Raw genomic sequence first — 13962 nt, forward strand, 5'->3', positions numbered from 1 at the left:
TCAGCGGTGGAATTCTCTGCACCAGAGTTTGGTGGAGGCTCCTTCTTTGGCAGCTTTTAAATAGAGGCTGGATGGCCATCAGTCGGGGTTGCTTTGAATGCAATGTTCCTGCTTCTTGGCAGAATGGGGTTGGACTGGATGGCCCATTGATCTGAACATTAGGAAGAACTTCCTGACTGTGAGAGCCGTTCAGCGGTGGAACTCTCTGCCCCGGAGTGTGGTGGAGGCTCCTTCTTTGGAAGCTTTTAAACAGAGGCTGGATGGCCATCTGTCGGGGGTGCTTTGAATGCAGTGTTCCTGCTTCTTGGCAGAATGGGGTTGGACTGGATGGCCCATGGATCTGAACATTAGGAAGAACTTCTTGACTGTGAGAGCTGTTCAGCGGTGGAACTCTCTGCCCCGGAGTTTGGTGGAGGCTCCTTCTTTGGCAGCTTTTAAACAGAGGCTGGATGGCCATCAGTCGGGGGTGCTTTGAATGCAATGTTCCTGCTTCTTGGCAGAATGGGGTTGGACTGGATGGCCCATGGATCTGAACATTAGGAAGAACTTCCTGACTGTGAGAGCCGTTCAGCGGTGGAACTCTCTGCCCCAGAGTGTGGTGGAGGCTCTTTCTTTGGAAACTTTTAAACAGAGGCTGGATGGCCATCTGTCGGGGATGCTTTGAATGCAATGTTCCTGCTTCTTGGCAGAATGGGGTTGGACTGGATGGCCCATGAGGTCTCTTCCAACTCTGTGATTGTATGATTCTACCTACACTGCAGAATGAATGTAGTTTGACTGCCATGGCTCTGGGATACAGAGTCTTGGAAGCTGTAGTTTTGCAAGGTCTTTCTAAAGCCTCCTTTGGCAAAGAGTTGCTAGCGATGAGGTGCCAGCAATTTGGGGTAGAGAAGGCTAAAGACTTTGCAAAACCGCAAGTGGTGCCAACCAGCGGCATGTATTGCTACAGTTTAGATCAGGCATGGGCAAACTTAAGCGGCGGAGGGGGAAAAGGAAGGGGCCTGAGGCCAGGAATTGTGGGACATGAAGTCCAAAACACCCCGAGGGCCTAAGTTTGCCCATGCCTGGTATAGATGCATCCTTAAGCCCTTATCGTAGACCAAACTTCACCTTCTTTTGAACCCAGGCTTTTCTTGAAAGGCACCGGAGAATCCCAGGCTGCTGCTTGCCCCTTCCTCGGCTTGAAATAGAGTTGTGTCCCACTGACATTTCCTTGCCCTCCTCCTCCTCTCCAAGGCGCGCTTTCATCCGAGAGCGCGCGTGGCCTACTTCCACTTGCTGAGAACAGGATCAAATCCCCTGCCAGGCCCTCCCCCTGCCTCCCTCTCAATGCCAGGCGCTTTATAGATCTCAGAGGGCGAAAAGGATCCCAGGCAGACCTCCTCGGTCGCTGGCTGGAAGAGCAGAAAGGGACGGTGCCTTTTCTTTCCCTGCACCGTCCTTTGCAAAAGGGCAAAAGCAAGGCGTGACTTTGGGCCGCACTGACCTTGAAGAGGAAGGCTGGACTTCCAGGGCTTTTTGGGTGAATTGAGTCAGGCCTGCCTGGCCGGTTTGGAGTGTCTCAGAGTGTATCCACACTGTAGAATGAATGCACATTGAAACTAACTTTGTTGCCATGACTCACCAACCGGCAGAGCCCCCCGATAGCGCAGTGGGTTGAATCCTTGTGCCAGAAGGACTGAAGACCGACAGGTCTGAGGTTCAAATCCAGGGAAAGTGCGGATGAGCTCCCTATGTCAGCTCCAGCTCCCCATGCAGGGACATGAGAGAAGCCTCCCACAAGGATGGTAAAACATCAAAACATCAGGGTGTCCCCTGGGCAATGTCCTTGCAGATGGCCAATTCTCTCATACCAGAAGCGACTTGCAATTTCTCAAGTTGCTTCAAGCATAGGGAAAACACAAACAAAAAAACAAACAACAACTGGCAGCTCCAATGATTTTATAGCATTGAGCCCTTGCAGTTAAAGGGGTGTCAGCACTGCATTCATTGTGGAGCCCCCGGTGGCGCAGTGGGTTAAACCCCTGTGCCGGCAGGACTGAAGACCGACAGGTCGCAGGTTTGAATCCAGGGAGAGACGGATGAGCTCCCTCTATCAGCTCCAGCTCCTCATGCGGGGACATGAGAGAAGCCTCCCACAAGGATGGTAAAAACATCAAATCATCCAGGCATCCACTGGGCAATGTCCTTGCAGACGGCCAATTCCCTCACACCAGAAGCGACTTGCAGTTTCTCAAATAGCTCCTGACACGACAAAAAAAACCAAAAAAAACAACTGCATTCATTCTGCAGTTCAGGCATGGGCAAACATAGGCCCTCCAGGTGTTTTGGACTTCAACTCCCACCATTCCTTAACAGCCTCAGGCCCTTTCTTTTCCCTCCTCAGCCACTTATGCGGTATAGGTGGTCTTGGCAGTTTTTAAACTGAGAAAGAGATAAAGTGCATTGCTGGAGGGAGAAACAATAGAGTTGGTTTTTCTGCTGCTTTAAAAAAAACCTTAAGCTCTCCAAATGTAATGGGCTTCAACTCTCAAAAGTCTCAGCCCGTATGACCAATTTTTTGAGGATGTGAGGGACTTGTACTCAAAAATATCTGTAGAAAAATCATAAAATTATAGAATCATAGTGTTGGAAGAGACAATTCTTTGCTAAAGGGGAATCTATATAAATAAAAATGTAATGTTCATTTGTGGGATTAACATAACTCAAAAACCACTGGATGAATTGACACCAAATTTGGACACAATACACATATCAGGACAACGAGTAACCATCACTCATAAAAACAATGAAAAACACAGGAGAAGATACTTTAAAAGCAAAAAAAAAAAACCCCAAAATATATATATTACAACGCATGCGCAAAACCATACTCACACATATACACAAATATACACAAAACACATATTCACAGCAATGCATGGCAGGGGACGGCTAGTACATAATAAAAGTACTTCTTTCATATGTTTTTGTTAAAAACTTCCCCATGTCTCCGCTCTTTGCCATAGTGAACCCTGTGTTCTTTCCCAGGCATGCTGAAGCCTCTTAATTTCTTGCATCACAGAGAGAACTTGTATCAGAGGTTTTTCATACATGTTTTATAACAGAGATGCGAATTGTGCTGCCCTCTATAAACGTTTCAGTAGACCTAGCCAGCAAGGTCAATGATAAAGAATGCTGGGAGATGCAGTTCGCCACAGGTCCCTTCATAGCATCCAGTTATTGGGATACAGTTTCTTACTTTATTGGTTTGGGAAAGTTCATACTTGCAGAAACTTAAAGGATAATTCTAATGATAATTTGTTTAAAGTTTTGTCGAAGGCTTTCATGGCCGGTATCACTGAGGTGTTGTGTTTTTCCAGGCTGTATGGCTGTGTTCTAGCAGCATTTTCTCCTGATGTTTTGCCTGCATCTGTGGCTGGCAACTTCAGAGGATCTGATGGTAGTAAAGCAAGTGGAGTGTGTGTGTATACACACACATACACACACACACACACACACACACACACACACCCCCGTGGAATGTCCAGGATGGGAGAAAAGAACCATTGTCAGTTGAACAAGTGTAAAGGGTGCAATTAGCAAGCTCGATTTGTGTGTGTCGAGTGGGATCCACCCAATAATAATAACAACAACAACAGTAACAACAACCTTATTTTTGTACCCTGCCTCCATCTCCCTGAAGGGACTTGGGACGGCTTACACATGGAGCAACGTGTGCACAAAACATTAAAACAAAACAGTCCATTAAAAACAAAAATACCATTAAAATAAAACATAGCAAAGCATAACAATCAAATAAAACACCACCAAATAAAACATAAGAGTATAAAACAGCAGCCTTAAAACTCACTCAGTCAATACACAAACAAGAAACCAATAACTAGAAGTACTAAGATGGGCATGATCAGGCTATAAAAAGGACCAGGCCTGGCACAGTGTGTAGTATAGGGCCAGGGGATTAGAAGTACAGAGAGCAGAGTACTATCTGGTGGGCCAGGGACTGGGCATTTATAAATAGGGACTAGTCATTCTCAAATGCTTGTTGGAACATCCAGGTTTTAAGATCCCAATGAAAGGAGGACAATGTAGGGGCTTGCCTGATCACCCTGGGGAGGGTGTTCCAAAGTCAGGGGGCTGCCACCAAGAAGGTCCTCTCCCTCGTTCCCACCAGCCGTACTTGTGAAGGTAATGGGAACGAGAGGAGGGCCTCCCCGGCAGATCCTAGAGCCCGCACTGGTTCATTTGGGGATTTGCAGTCACAATTACCATAAGAGTAACCATCATTTATTTATATAGTATCTTTACAGGAGTTAAAACAACAAAACAGTTGTGTTGCAGAATGAATTACAATCTAGTTAACTCTGTGAAATCATAAAAACTTTCATCTAGTTCGTACTATTTGTTTAACTCAGAAATGTGTCCTTGTCAAAGAAAAGGCGACGAACTGGTTGCTTGGTACTTAAGTTGTTATGCCAGTATTGATAAAATAGGACATGTGCCATGGAGAGCAAACTGTTAGCTCACTGGGTTGCTGTAAGTTTTTCGGTTTGTACGGCCATGTTCCAGAAGCATTCTCTCCTGATGTTTCGCCTGCATTTGTGGCAGGCATTCTCAGAGGTTGTGAGGTCTGTTGAAAATTAGGAAAAATTGGTTTATATATCTGTGGAATGTCCAGGGTGGGAGAAAGAACTGTCTGTTGGAAGTAGGTGTGAATGTTTCAACTGGCCACGTTGATTAGCATTAAACGGCCTAGCACTTTTCAAGGTCTGGCTTCTTACTGCCTGGAAGCAGCCTTTGTTGAGAGGTGATTAGCTGTCCCTGATTGTTTCTTGTCTGGAGTTCCCCTGTTTTTGAATTTTGTCCTTTATTTACCATTATGATTTTAGAGTTTTTAAAGAGTTTTTTTTTTAAAAAAAATACTGTTAGCCAGATTTAGTTCATTTTCATGGTTTCTTCCTTTCTGTTGAAATTGTGGATTTCAGTGCTTGTGGTCCATGCTTGTGGATTTCAGTGGCTTCTCTGTGTAGTCTGACATGGTGGTTGTTAGAGTTGTCCATCATGTCTGTGGTCTCAAATAATATGCTGTGTCCAGGTTGGTTCATCAGGTGCTCTGCTGTGGCTGACTTCTCTGATTGAATTAGTCTGCAGTGCCTTTCATGTTCCTTGATTTGTTTTTGGGCAATGCTGCATTTGGTGGTCCCTATGTAGACTTGTCCACAGCTGCATAGTATACACCCTTTCTTTCTAAAATATCATATGTGTAATATTGGCAGAAACTTCTTAGTAAGGGATGCTATTTATGCTCCCATTGCATTTATTTCTGAATATTTCTTCGTTTGGTATTGCTTATCTATGTAAATACCCAATTTGGAAATCAGGCTCAGGTTCAAGATTTCACTTGCCTTTTAACTTTCTGTGCCAAATTTCCAGTCATTGCTGTTCTAGGTATAGCTACTAACCACTCTTGGATCTCTTTCGATCATTTTGGAAGCATTTTCTCACTTATATTATTAGAAATTTGTTTATACATTTGCAGATCTCAAGCTTTTTTCAAGTAATGCTATATATCTTTCTGTTTAGATCTTCTTGGACTCTTTGTAGCTGTAATCCTATTGACAATTGCAGACAGAGCTTTGCGTTAGAATATGACTTTATGACATGTAAACAAAAACGGAGCTTGTCTGTTTTAAGCCAGAAGACCCTCTTGTTCAATATTTTCCTCCCAGTCAGATGTCTAAACAGCACATGAATGTAAACACACCTTCCTCCTGATGTTTCATAGCAATTCAGTGGAAATCCAATGTGTACAAAAGATTGCAACCTGCACTGCAAATAAACAATTTCTCAATTAGTGGAAGTTACTTTGAAGTAGGCTTTTTAAGGATTGAATCACTAGGGGTTCTTTTTGTAAGGCTCAAAGTTGTTCTTCTGGTCAGGAAGGGTGGACTATAAAAATAAAGAGACACATAATATATTCAACTAGTTTGTGAATCTTGAATGCTGTATTGAAACTTGAAATCCGTTCACCCTTGCTCTTGAATGTCTGCAAAAGAGACATTTCCCAGAAGTTGCTTAAGATGTCTGTTAAGATACTGTTCTCTTTGCCGAAAAAAATGTGACCTGATTTGCTGATCCCAGATTTCACAATTGTGGCATTTGTGACAGAGAAAAATCTAAGTTTACAACATTTTAGTTGCTTAAGAGTATTGATATTTGTAATTCTTCCCTGTTGTAGTCATGTAGTATCCTGGTTTTCAGGATACTGTAAAAATAGTAATAGAAGTTTCGGTTTTTCTACTTGGCGCAATAATTTTGACATTCACCATTAGTTCATACTTTTTTGTTTTCTATCCTATCGAACAAAATTAGAGTCATGCCCCTTAAAACACCTGCACCTAGAAAACACTTACACACTGCAAAGTTTTAATCTCTTTCATAATTAGCATGCCCAGTGAATTATCTACCTTCTTGGCCAATCATTGAATCAATTAACAAACTTAAGATTGGCAAGGTAGCCAATTCTTTGAAAGGCTCTTGCTCCCAGAACTGCTTATCCACTCCTATTGTATATTGTTAACAGCAGTTGGTGTCCTCCTTGATATTTTGCTATTCTGCTAAATAGGGTTTTCATTCTAGATCAGTGATTCCCAACCTGTGGTCCATGGACCACCAATACTCCGCAGGAACGAAGATATGGTCCACAGCCTAACCATTGCTATACTGTTACCTCGAAACCACATGTCAATGAGAGCAACTGGTCTTGTGAAACCTCTTGTAGTGCTGAGGCAACAGAGATGTCAGGAGGGGAGAGGCTGACTACTCACGAAAAATAACTACTACCACATTAGCTCTAGAGTATTAAATATGGTTTTCTGTGGGCGAGCGGATGGTGACTAGTGGATGGCATATGTTCTATCACAGGGGTCCTCAAACTAAGGCCTGAGGGCTGGATATGGCCCTCCAAGGTCATTTTCTTGGCCCTCGCTCAGGGTCACCCTAAGTCTTGAAAGCACACAACAACAACAATTCTATCTCATTAGCCAAAAGCAGGCCCACACTTCCCATTGAAATACTAATATGTTTATATTTGTTAAAATTGTTCTTCAATTTAATTATTGTATTGTTTATAAGTGTTTTTTGCATTACAAATAAGATATATGCAGTGCACATTCATTCATGTTTTTTTCAAATTATAATCCAGCCCTCCAACAGTTTAAGGAAGTGTGACCTGGCCCTCTGTTTAAAAAGTTTGAGGACCCCTGTTCTATCAGAAACTAGAGCTGATGTGATCTATTACATTCTGAATCAGGACCCCAAATAGCTAAACTGAATGTAAAGTTGGCAAAAACCCGATTTGTAACCCTTTTGGTACTAATGTTGGAGAGTGATTCCCGTTCAAGTGGTCCCTAGTCAAAAAAAGTTTGGGAACCACTGTTCTAGATAGATTAGATAGCATAATACTGTACCTGACATTTTCCTCCTTATTTTTCTTTTTCTAGAATTGTGGCTGCTATTTTTCTACCAGCAACTGTCACAACACCAAATTTTATACAGATCCAGTGGAAGCTGTGAAAGACATACCCAATGGGGCCACTCTTCTTGTTGGTGGTAAGTAACACTGCTCTTCTCCCAGTTGGTTTAAGGTGGTTGGAGGGCTTGAATCTAAGTACAGATCTCCCCTTGTATACATAAGAAGTATTGACATAGAAACAAAATAAGAGTGTTGACATAGAAACAAAATTAATGATAAAGGCTGCCATCTTGTTGGGAGTTAATATAATCATAAACTGACTTACAATCATGTAAAGCTGAATTGTGCTGCTGTGCATGACTTGTATTCTTAAGAAGTTGGCACCTGCATCTTCCACGGTGTTCCTGTGTACACCATCACAGTTCAATAGCATGGATGTGTGTTATTTCAGCAATTTAGCTCTGTTATTGTAATGTTATGCATTGCAGTCCTTGATGCAGAATTCTGCCCACATAGCTCCCCTGTGTGTTCCTAGTTTTAGCTCTGCAATGTCAGTGAACCAAAAGACCAATCCTGTGAAATTTTATTCAAATTATTCAGTAAATCATAAGGTGCAGGTGATAACAGAAATACTGGGAGAAGGTTGGCTCCAACTTTACAAAAAGCTTACAATCTCTAACAAGGTCATGTCTTTCCAAAAGGTTATGATTCTTCCAAATAGTGTGAATACCAATTAATCTCCAAAAGGGTCACACTTCCAAAAGCCTGTGAAGATTCCTAGTTTTTCCAATACAACTTTGGTGCTTTTCTCTCTCTGGGAATGATCCTCGAATTATCCACAACAGGATCTAGTTATTTTTAAAAACTTCCAGAATTACTTTGAGGGTGCAGTGGGGATCAATAACAAGACATAAATATTCAAATTATTGGCCTTGATATGATTCCAAAGTTACAAAAGCAGCAGTGACTGAATGGACCTATTGAAGATACTGCATCACATCTTGGAACACTTATTTTTACTTGCATACTACTACTCCCAGAAATATCCAACTACAGGCAGTCTCCAAGTTACAAATATCTTTCTTACAAATGATTCATAGTTAAGAACAGGGGTGAGACAACAGGAAGTGAGAGAAATCTAGTCCTCGGAAGGGAAAATCATTTCTGAAAGAGCTATCGCGGGGAAAAGGTGTCTCCACCAAAACTTAAATCACCAATTCTTGTTTCCACAACAACCACATTTTCAAAATCCAATTCCTATAGGGATGGAAAGTGAGGTGAAATCTGAACACGGGCACAGGGAGCAAAAGAAACACCACAGAAGAGTTAACCCTTCCCTATTCTATCCAAAGCTGGAGTTACACGAGTTATTCCAACTTACAAACAAATTCAACTTAAGAACAAACATACAAAAGCTTTCTTATTCATAACATGGCAACTGCATATGTATAAATATATAAAAGGTAAAGGTTCCCCCTGACATTAAGTCTAGTCATGTCTGACTCTGAGGGAGTGGTGCTCATCTCCATTTCTAAGCTGAAGAGCCGGCATTGTCGTAGACATCTCCAAGGTCATGTGGCTGGCCTGACTGCGTGGAGTGCTGTTATCTTCCCGCAGAAGCGGTACTTATTGATCTACTCACATTTGCATGTTTTTGGACTGCTAGGTTGGCAGAAACTGAGGGTAACAGTGGGAGCTCACCCCATTCCCCAGATTAAAACTGCCAACCTTTCAGTCAGCAAGTTTAGCAGCTCAGCAGTTTAACTTGCTTTGCCGTCAGGGAGCCCATATATATATGGCTGGAGTTATAATTTAAAAAGTACCCATACAAATTCAACTTAAGAACAAACCAATGGAACCAATCTGGTTTGTAACTTGGGGACTGCCTGTACTGACCATGTTGGGTGGGAGATTCTAGTAGTAGTCCAGATGCTTTGGTCTATATTTCAATGATCTTTTATAGATGGCAACAAAACTCATTTTGCCCTTGAAAGTTTTATTTCAGTGATATGTGCAATTCAGGGTAAAAGTAAGCATAAGATAACATTTTACAGGTGTTTCACGTAGGAAAAGTTTGGTGATGTTCTTATGATAGGGTGTAAAATCCTTAAAAGCTGTTAGCATTGTAAATTTTCTTGACTTCATCACTGAGAGAATTGCTTTGTAAGTTGAACAGCCTGGAAAGGAAACATTGTGTAGATGGTTTGATTGCTGTGGATGTTGCCAGCCAGTACTTTTAGAAGGTTGAAACCAGTACGTAGTTCACTAAATAAATAAGCCATGAACAGTGTTGAATGGGAAAACAGCAACTTCCGTTTATGTCATAAAAGAAGGAGAAGTTGTAAGACAACTCCTTTCATCTTGACTGAATTTCTAAATATCCTTCTTCAAACACTTGTAGTTTCCACCCATGATGATTGTAGATAGTTGGGTTTCTCCCCTGCTTTCACAATGCACATAATTAGGTTGTTCTGCTGTTCATTAGGGTTGGTCAAATGAGGATAGGAGCAAATCAAGATTGGGCTCTTCCCTAGGCACCAAAATGATCAACCAAGACTGTCGTGCTTTGGACATATCATGAGAAGATATAACTCACTAGAAAAGACACTAATGCTTGAAAGGTAGAAGATAGTAGGAGAAGTGGAAGAACACATTGCAGTTGGATGAATTCAAGCCATAGACCTGCAGGACCTGAGCAGATCTGTTGATGATAAGGTGATTTGCAGGTCTCACATTCATAGGGACACCATAAGTCAAAGTCAACTTGCTGGCAGTTAACAGCAACAAGAAAGAGTTGGTAATTTTTGGGTTGACTTACAAGCTAACAATAACTTCCAGTATTCATTGGTCCTATCCATCTCCAAGTGTTCTGTGCATGTTAACATTCGTGACAGAAGACTGTATTGTGCACACATGAAAAAGAGGACACGTTTCTTTTTCTGTACTAGTCTGTGCAAGAGAGAATTGCACAGCAAGTTGAATTTATGGAAATTCCCTCTTGTGTTCAGTTTTTACAGAAGCTCTGGTCCTTTATTTGTGTGTTGGTGTTCTTATCTATTCCATAATATGATAGAGCCACTTCTGAGGCCCTTTCTACACTGCCATATAAAATCTAGATTATCTTATTTGAACTGGATTACATGACAGTGTAGACTCATATAATCCAGTTCAAAGCATGGATTATCTGATTTGACAATCTGGATTATATGGCATTGTATGCTGGTTTTTCCTTGCGCTTCACTTTGACACAGCCATATGGATGCCAGTATGTGTATTAAACAATATATTTGTTCACCTTTAAATAATTTGTATTGCCCAGGTTTTGGTCTTTGTGGAATTCCCGAGAACCTCATAGGCGCTCTGTTGAAGACTGGAGTGAAAGGGATAACGGCCGTCAGTAACAATGCAGGGTAGGTATGCTTATTTTTCCTAAAATACCAAAGATACATTTCTAATTGGAGTCTCCTTTTGTCAAGTGGAAATATGTCAGCCATATGGCATTGGTGTGGGAAAAAATACCCATTTTTCCCTCTGACAGAAAATATTTGGGAGTCACGATTTCAAGAAAGTTTCTTTATATGTTCATTTAGTATTATTCACAGTGACATTTCTTAACAGTAGCTTTTCAGGATTCAGGTTGATTCCACTAGAAGATGCCAGATATTGAACCTGGAGTTTATTGCCAGTTCTGGAAATTTTAAAAGCAGATGTGTGTTTGTATGTGTATTTCCCCCCTATTTTTTCAGGGAAAAAAAATAATGATATTTTAGGGTGGGGGAAGGCAAAGAAGGATTTACTATTTTCTTGTCCTTAGATATCAAAAGTTAACTTGTTACATTAGAAACATGCTTAGAATATTAAAAAGTAATGTAATTATTAATTGGACTACTTTTTATTATTTTCCCCTACAAATTGGAGTTACAAGATCCTGAGCTGTAAGAGGCACCTAAAGTTTAAGGAACCTCTTTGGTTATGTCTGTCTGAGGAGCAGGCCAAAAACTTAGTGAAGCAAGCATAATGCACTCATTTCTATACAGCGAACTGATACAAGGAAACTGAGATCAGGGATTTTATTGATCTGATACGCTACGTAATCATACATACTTCCTAGAAATTATTTTGGGCCAGCTAATATGGGAACACCATGTCTTAAACATTTTTATTAGTTATTTAAATCAAAATACTTCACAATCCATTTTTCAAGCATTTCCTTTAGAAAAGGTTTTGAAAAAAAAATCCCCTGAAATATGCTTTTATTCCCCCCCCCCCTCTTTCAGGCCTTCACATCTTATGATAGCAATATGACCTCATTAATGTTGGAAATGGCAATCTTCTTCAAGCCTCCACTAGTTATTTGTTATGTATATAATTCAGATTGCTTACTGTATTGTATATGTATGTATTGGTTTGAAGTTTTCCTTCAACTCTTTGTTGTGGGAGGGGCTACAGACCATGTGATTAGAACTGGGATTGTTCAGGACTCAGACTCCATTTTAGAAACAATTTTGCTTTCAGACGCCAGCAAGAACTGTATGCTTTAGACTAGACAGAGACTCTATTAGACTCAGAACAGAGATATGCTTTAGATTATGGACTGTTGTTTATAACAAAAATGCCCTGTGTTACCTACATAGAGAAACTACTTCAAATCCTATTTGTAACTAGATTGATAAGCAAAGTACATAAGTTTGTGAGTAAACCAACTGTGTTGCTTTTAAAGATGTCTGCTTATTTTAGTCTCTTGAGAGCATGATTTAAACCAAGAAATTTTAAGGGACAGTAGGTGTTTTTGGGCAACTAAAAATAACACTTCTGAAACTCTGATATGTGTGTGTGTGTGTGTGTGTGTGTGTGTGCGCGTGCGTATTTTGTGCGTTGGCATATCAGTTTAACAGCTGAGAGACTTAATTGCCTTGCATGAATGCCATTTTCCAAAAAGGTTATGACTCTATAACAGGTCATGCTTTTTACCAAGAGGTTATGGCATCATTTTCAAGAGGTTATGACTTCTAACAAGGTCATGCCTTTCTAAAGATCGTAAAATCTCCAAAGGTAATGGAGATTTCCATTTTCCAAGAATTAATGTTTGAAATCCTTTACTACATTTCATTCTTCTATTTTTTCTTTTGTTATTGGTAGAACTGTTACAACCGTAGTTCATAGCTCGAAGCAGTGCATTTCCACTGATATAACACTCTATGCTATAGTGAACTATATGCAGTTAGCAATAACAACAAATAAGGGGCCATTTGAGAGCAGAACCTGAGTATTGCAAGCATCGTTGACTAATATGAAAAAAGTGACAGATATTTTCCTCTTAGAGAAAGCTCGCCTTTAAACTAAATTACTCGAGAAGAAAGAAAACAGCGTCAATTTAAATAGATTAAAAAACCCTGCAGATACAGAATTGAATTTGCTGTTGCAGAGCTGCTGATTCTTATCTATCCCAGCTCCAGATGTGAAGGAGTCCTGGGTAAAACTGTTTTCCGAACATCTCCTTTCTGTCACTATAGCAAACTATGTTTAAAGCAAGTATGGGCAAACTTTGGCCCTCCAGTAGGTTATTAGGAATTGTGGGAGTTGAAGTCCAAAACACCTAGAAGGCCAAAGTTTGCTCATGCCTGCTTTAAAGTATATAGAAGGCTGTGGCAGGAAATTGTGGGACCTGACCCAGAACTAATCGTACTTAAAACCCTTCATGGACTTAAGCATGTTTAATTCTGTGCTGGATTGTTGCCACGTGGTCAGCGTTCTGAACCAGAGCACAGGTCATTTTCAGAAGCTTGATGGTGTGCCAACGGCTGATAGTTCACTGGGTGACACAGCTAATGCCAGAACAAAGTCATGCTTGCTTCCTACAATCAGAACTACCTGCCCTTCAAGGGTGCATCTACAAGGTAGGATGAATGCAGTTTGGCACCACTGTAACTGCTGAGGCTCGATGCTATGATTTTTGAGAATTGTAGTTTTACAAGATCTTTAGCCTTCTTTATCCTACTTCTAATATGGTAAAAGATAAAATTGACAGTCAATGAACACTGGAATGCCATGACAGGTGATCGTAACCTGACTTTATCATTGTCCTTTTTTTTCCGTGTCAGGAGTGACTTGAGAAACTGCAAGTTGCTTCTGGTGTGAGAGGATTGGCCATCTGCAAGGACATTGCCCATGAAATACCCAGATGTTTTGATGTTTTATCATTCTTATGGGGGGTTTCTCTCATGTCCCCACAAAGGGAGCTGGATCTCAAAGAGGGAGCTCATCTGCGCTCTCCCCAGATTCGAACCTGCGATCTGTCGGTCTTTAGTCCTGCCAGCACAAGGGTTTAACCCAAGGGTCCTCAAACTAAGGCCCGAGGGCCAAATGCGGCCCTCCAAGGTCATTTACCCAGCCCTAGCTCAGGGTCAACCTAAGTCTGAAACGACTTGAAAGCACACAACAACAACAACAATCCTATCTCATCAGCCAAAAGCAGGCCCACACTTCCC

The 13962-nt window shown here is 41.1% G+C and overlaps 1 protein-coding gene across 1 annotated transcript in view; it reads left to right on the forward strand.

The window, feature by feature from the left end:
- Positions 1–13962, forward strand: part of OXCT1 (3-oxoacid CoA-transferase 1) — a 92535-nt gene that overhangs the window by 2454 nt on the left and 76119 nt on the right. The window contains exons 2-3 of the mRNA XM_060761437.2: positions 7503–7611; positions 10794–10884. Coding sequence (XP_060617420.2) covers positions 7503–7611; positions 10794–10884 — 200 coding nt within the window. The remainder of the gene's footprint in view (positions 1–7502; positions 7612–10793; positions 10885–13962) is intronic.

This window comes from Anolis sagrei, chromosome 2 (assembly GCF_037176765.1).
Source record: "Anolis sagrei isolate rAnoSag1 chromosome 2, rAnoSag1.mat, whole genome shotgun sequence".
In the NCBI taxonomy this organism is placed as follows: domain Eukaryota; kingdom Metazoa; phylum Chordata; class Lepidosauria; order Squamata; family Dactyloidae; genus Anolis; species Anolis sagrei.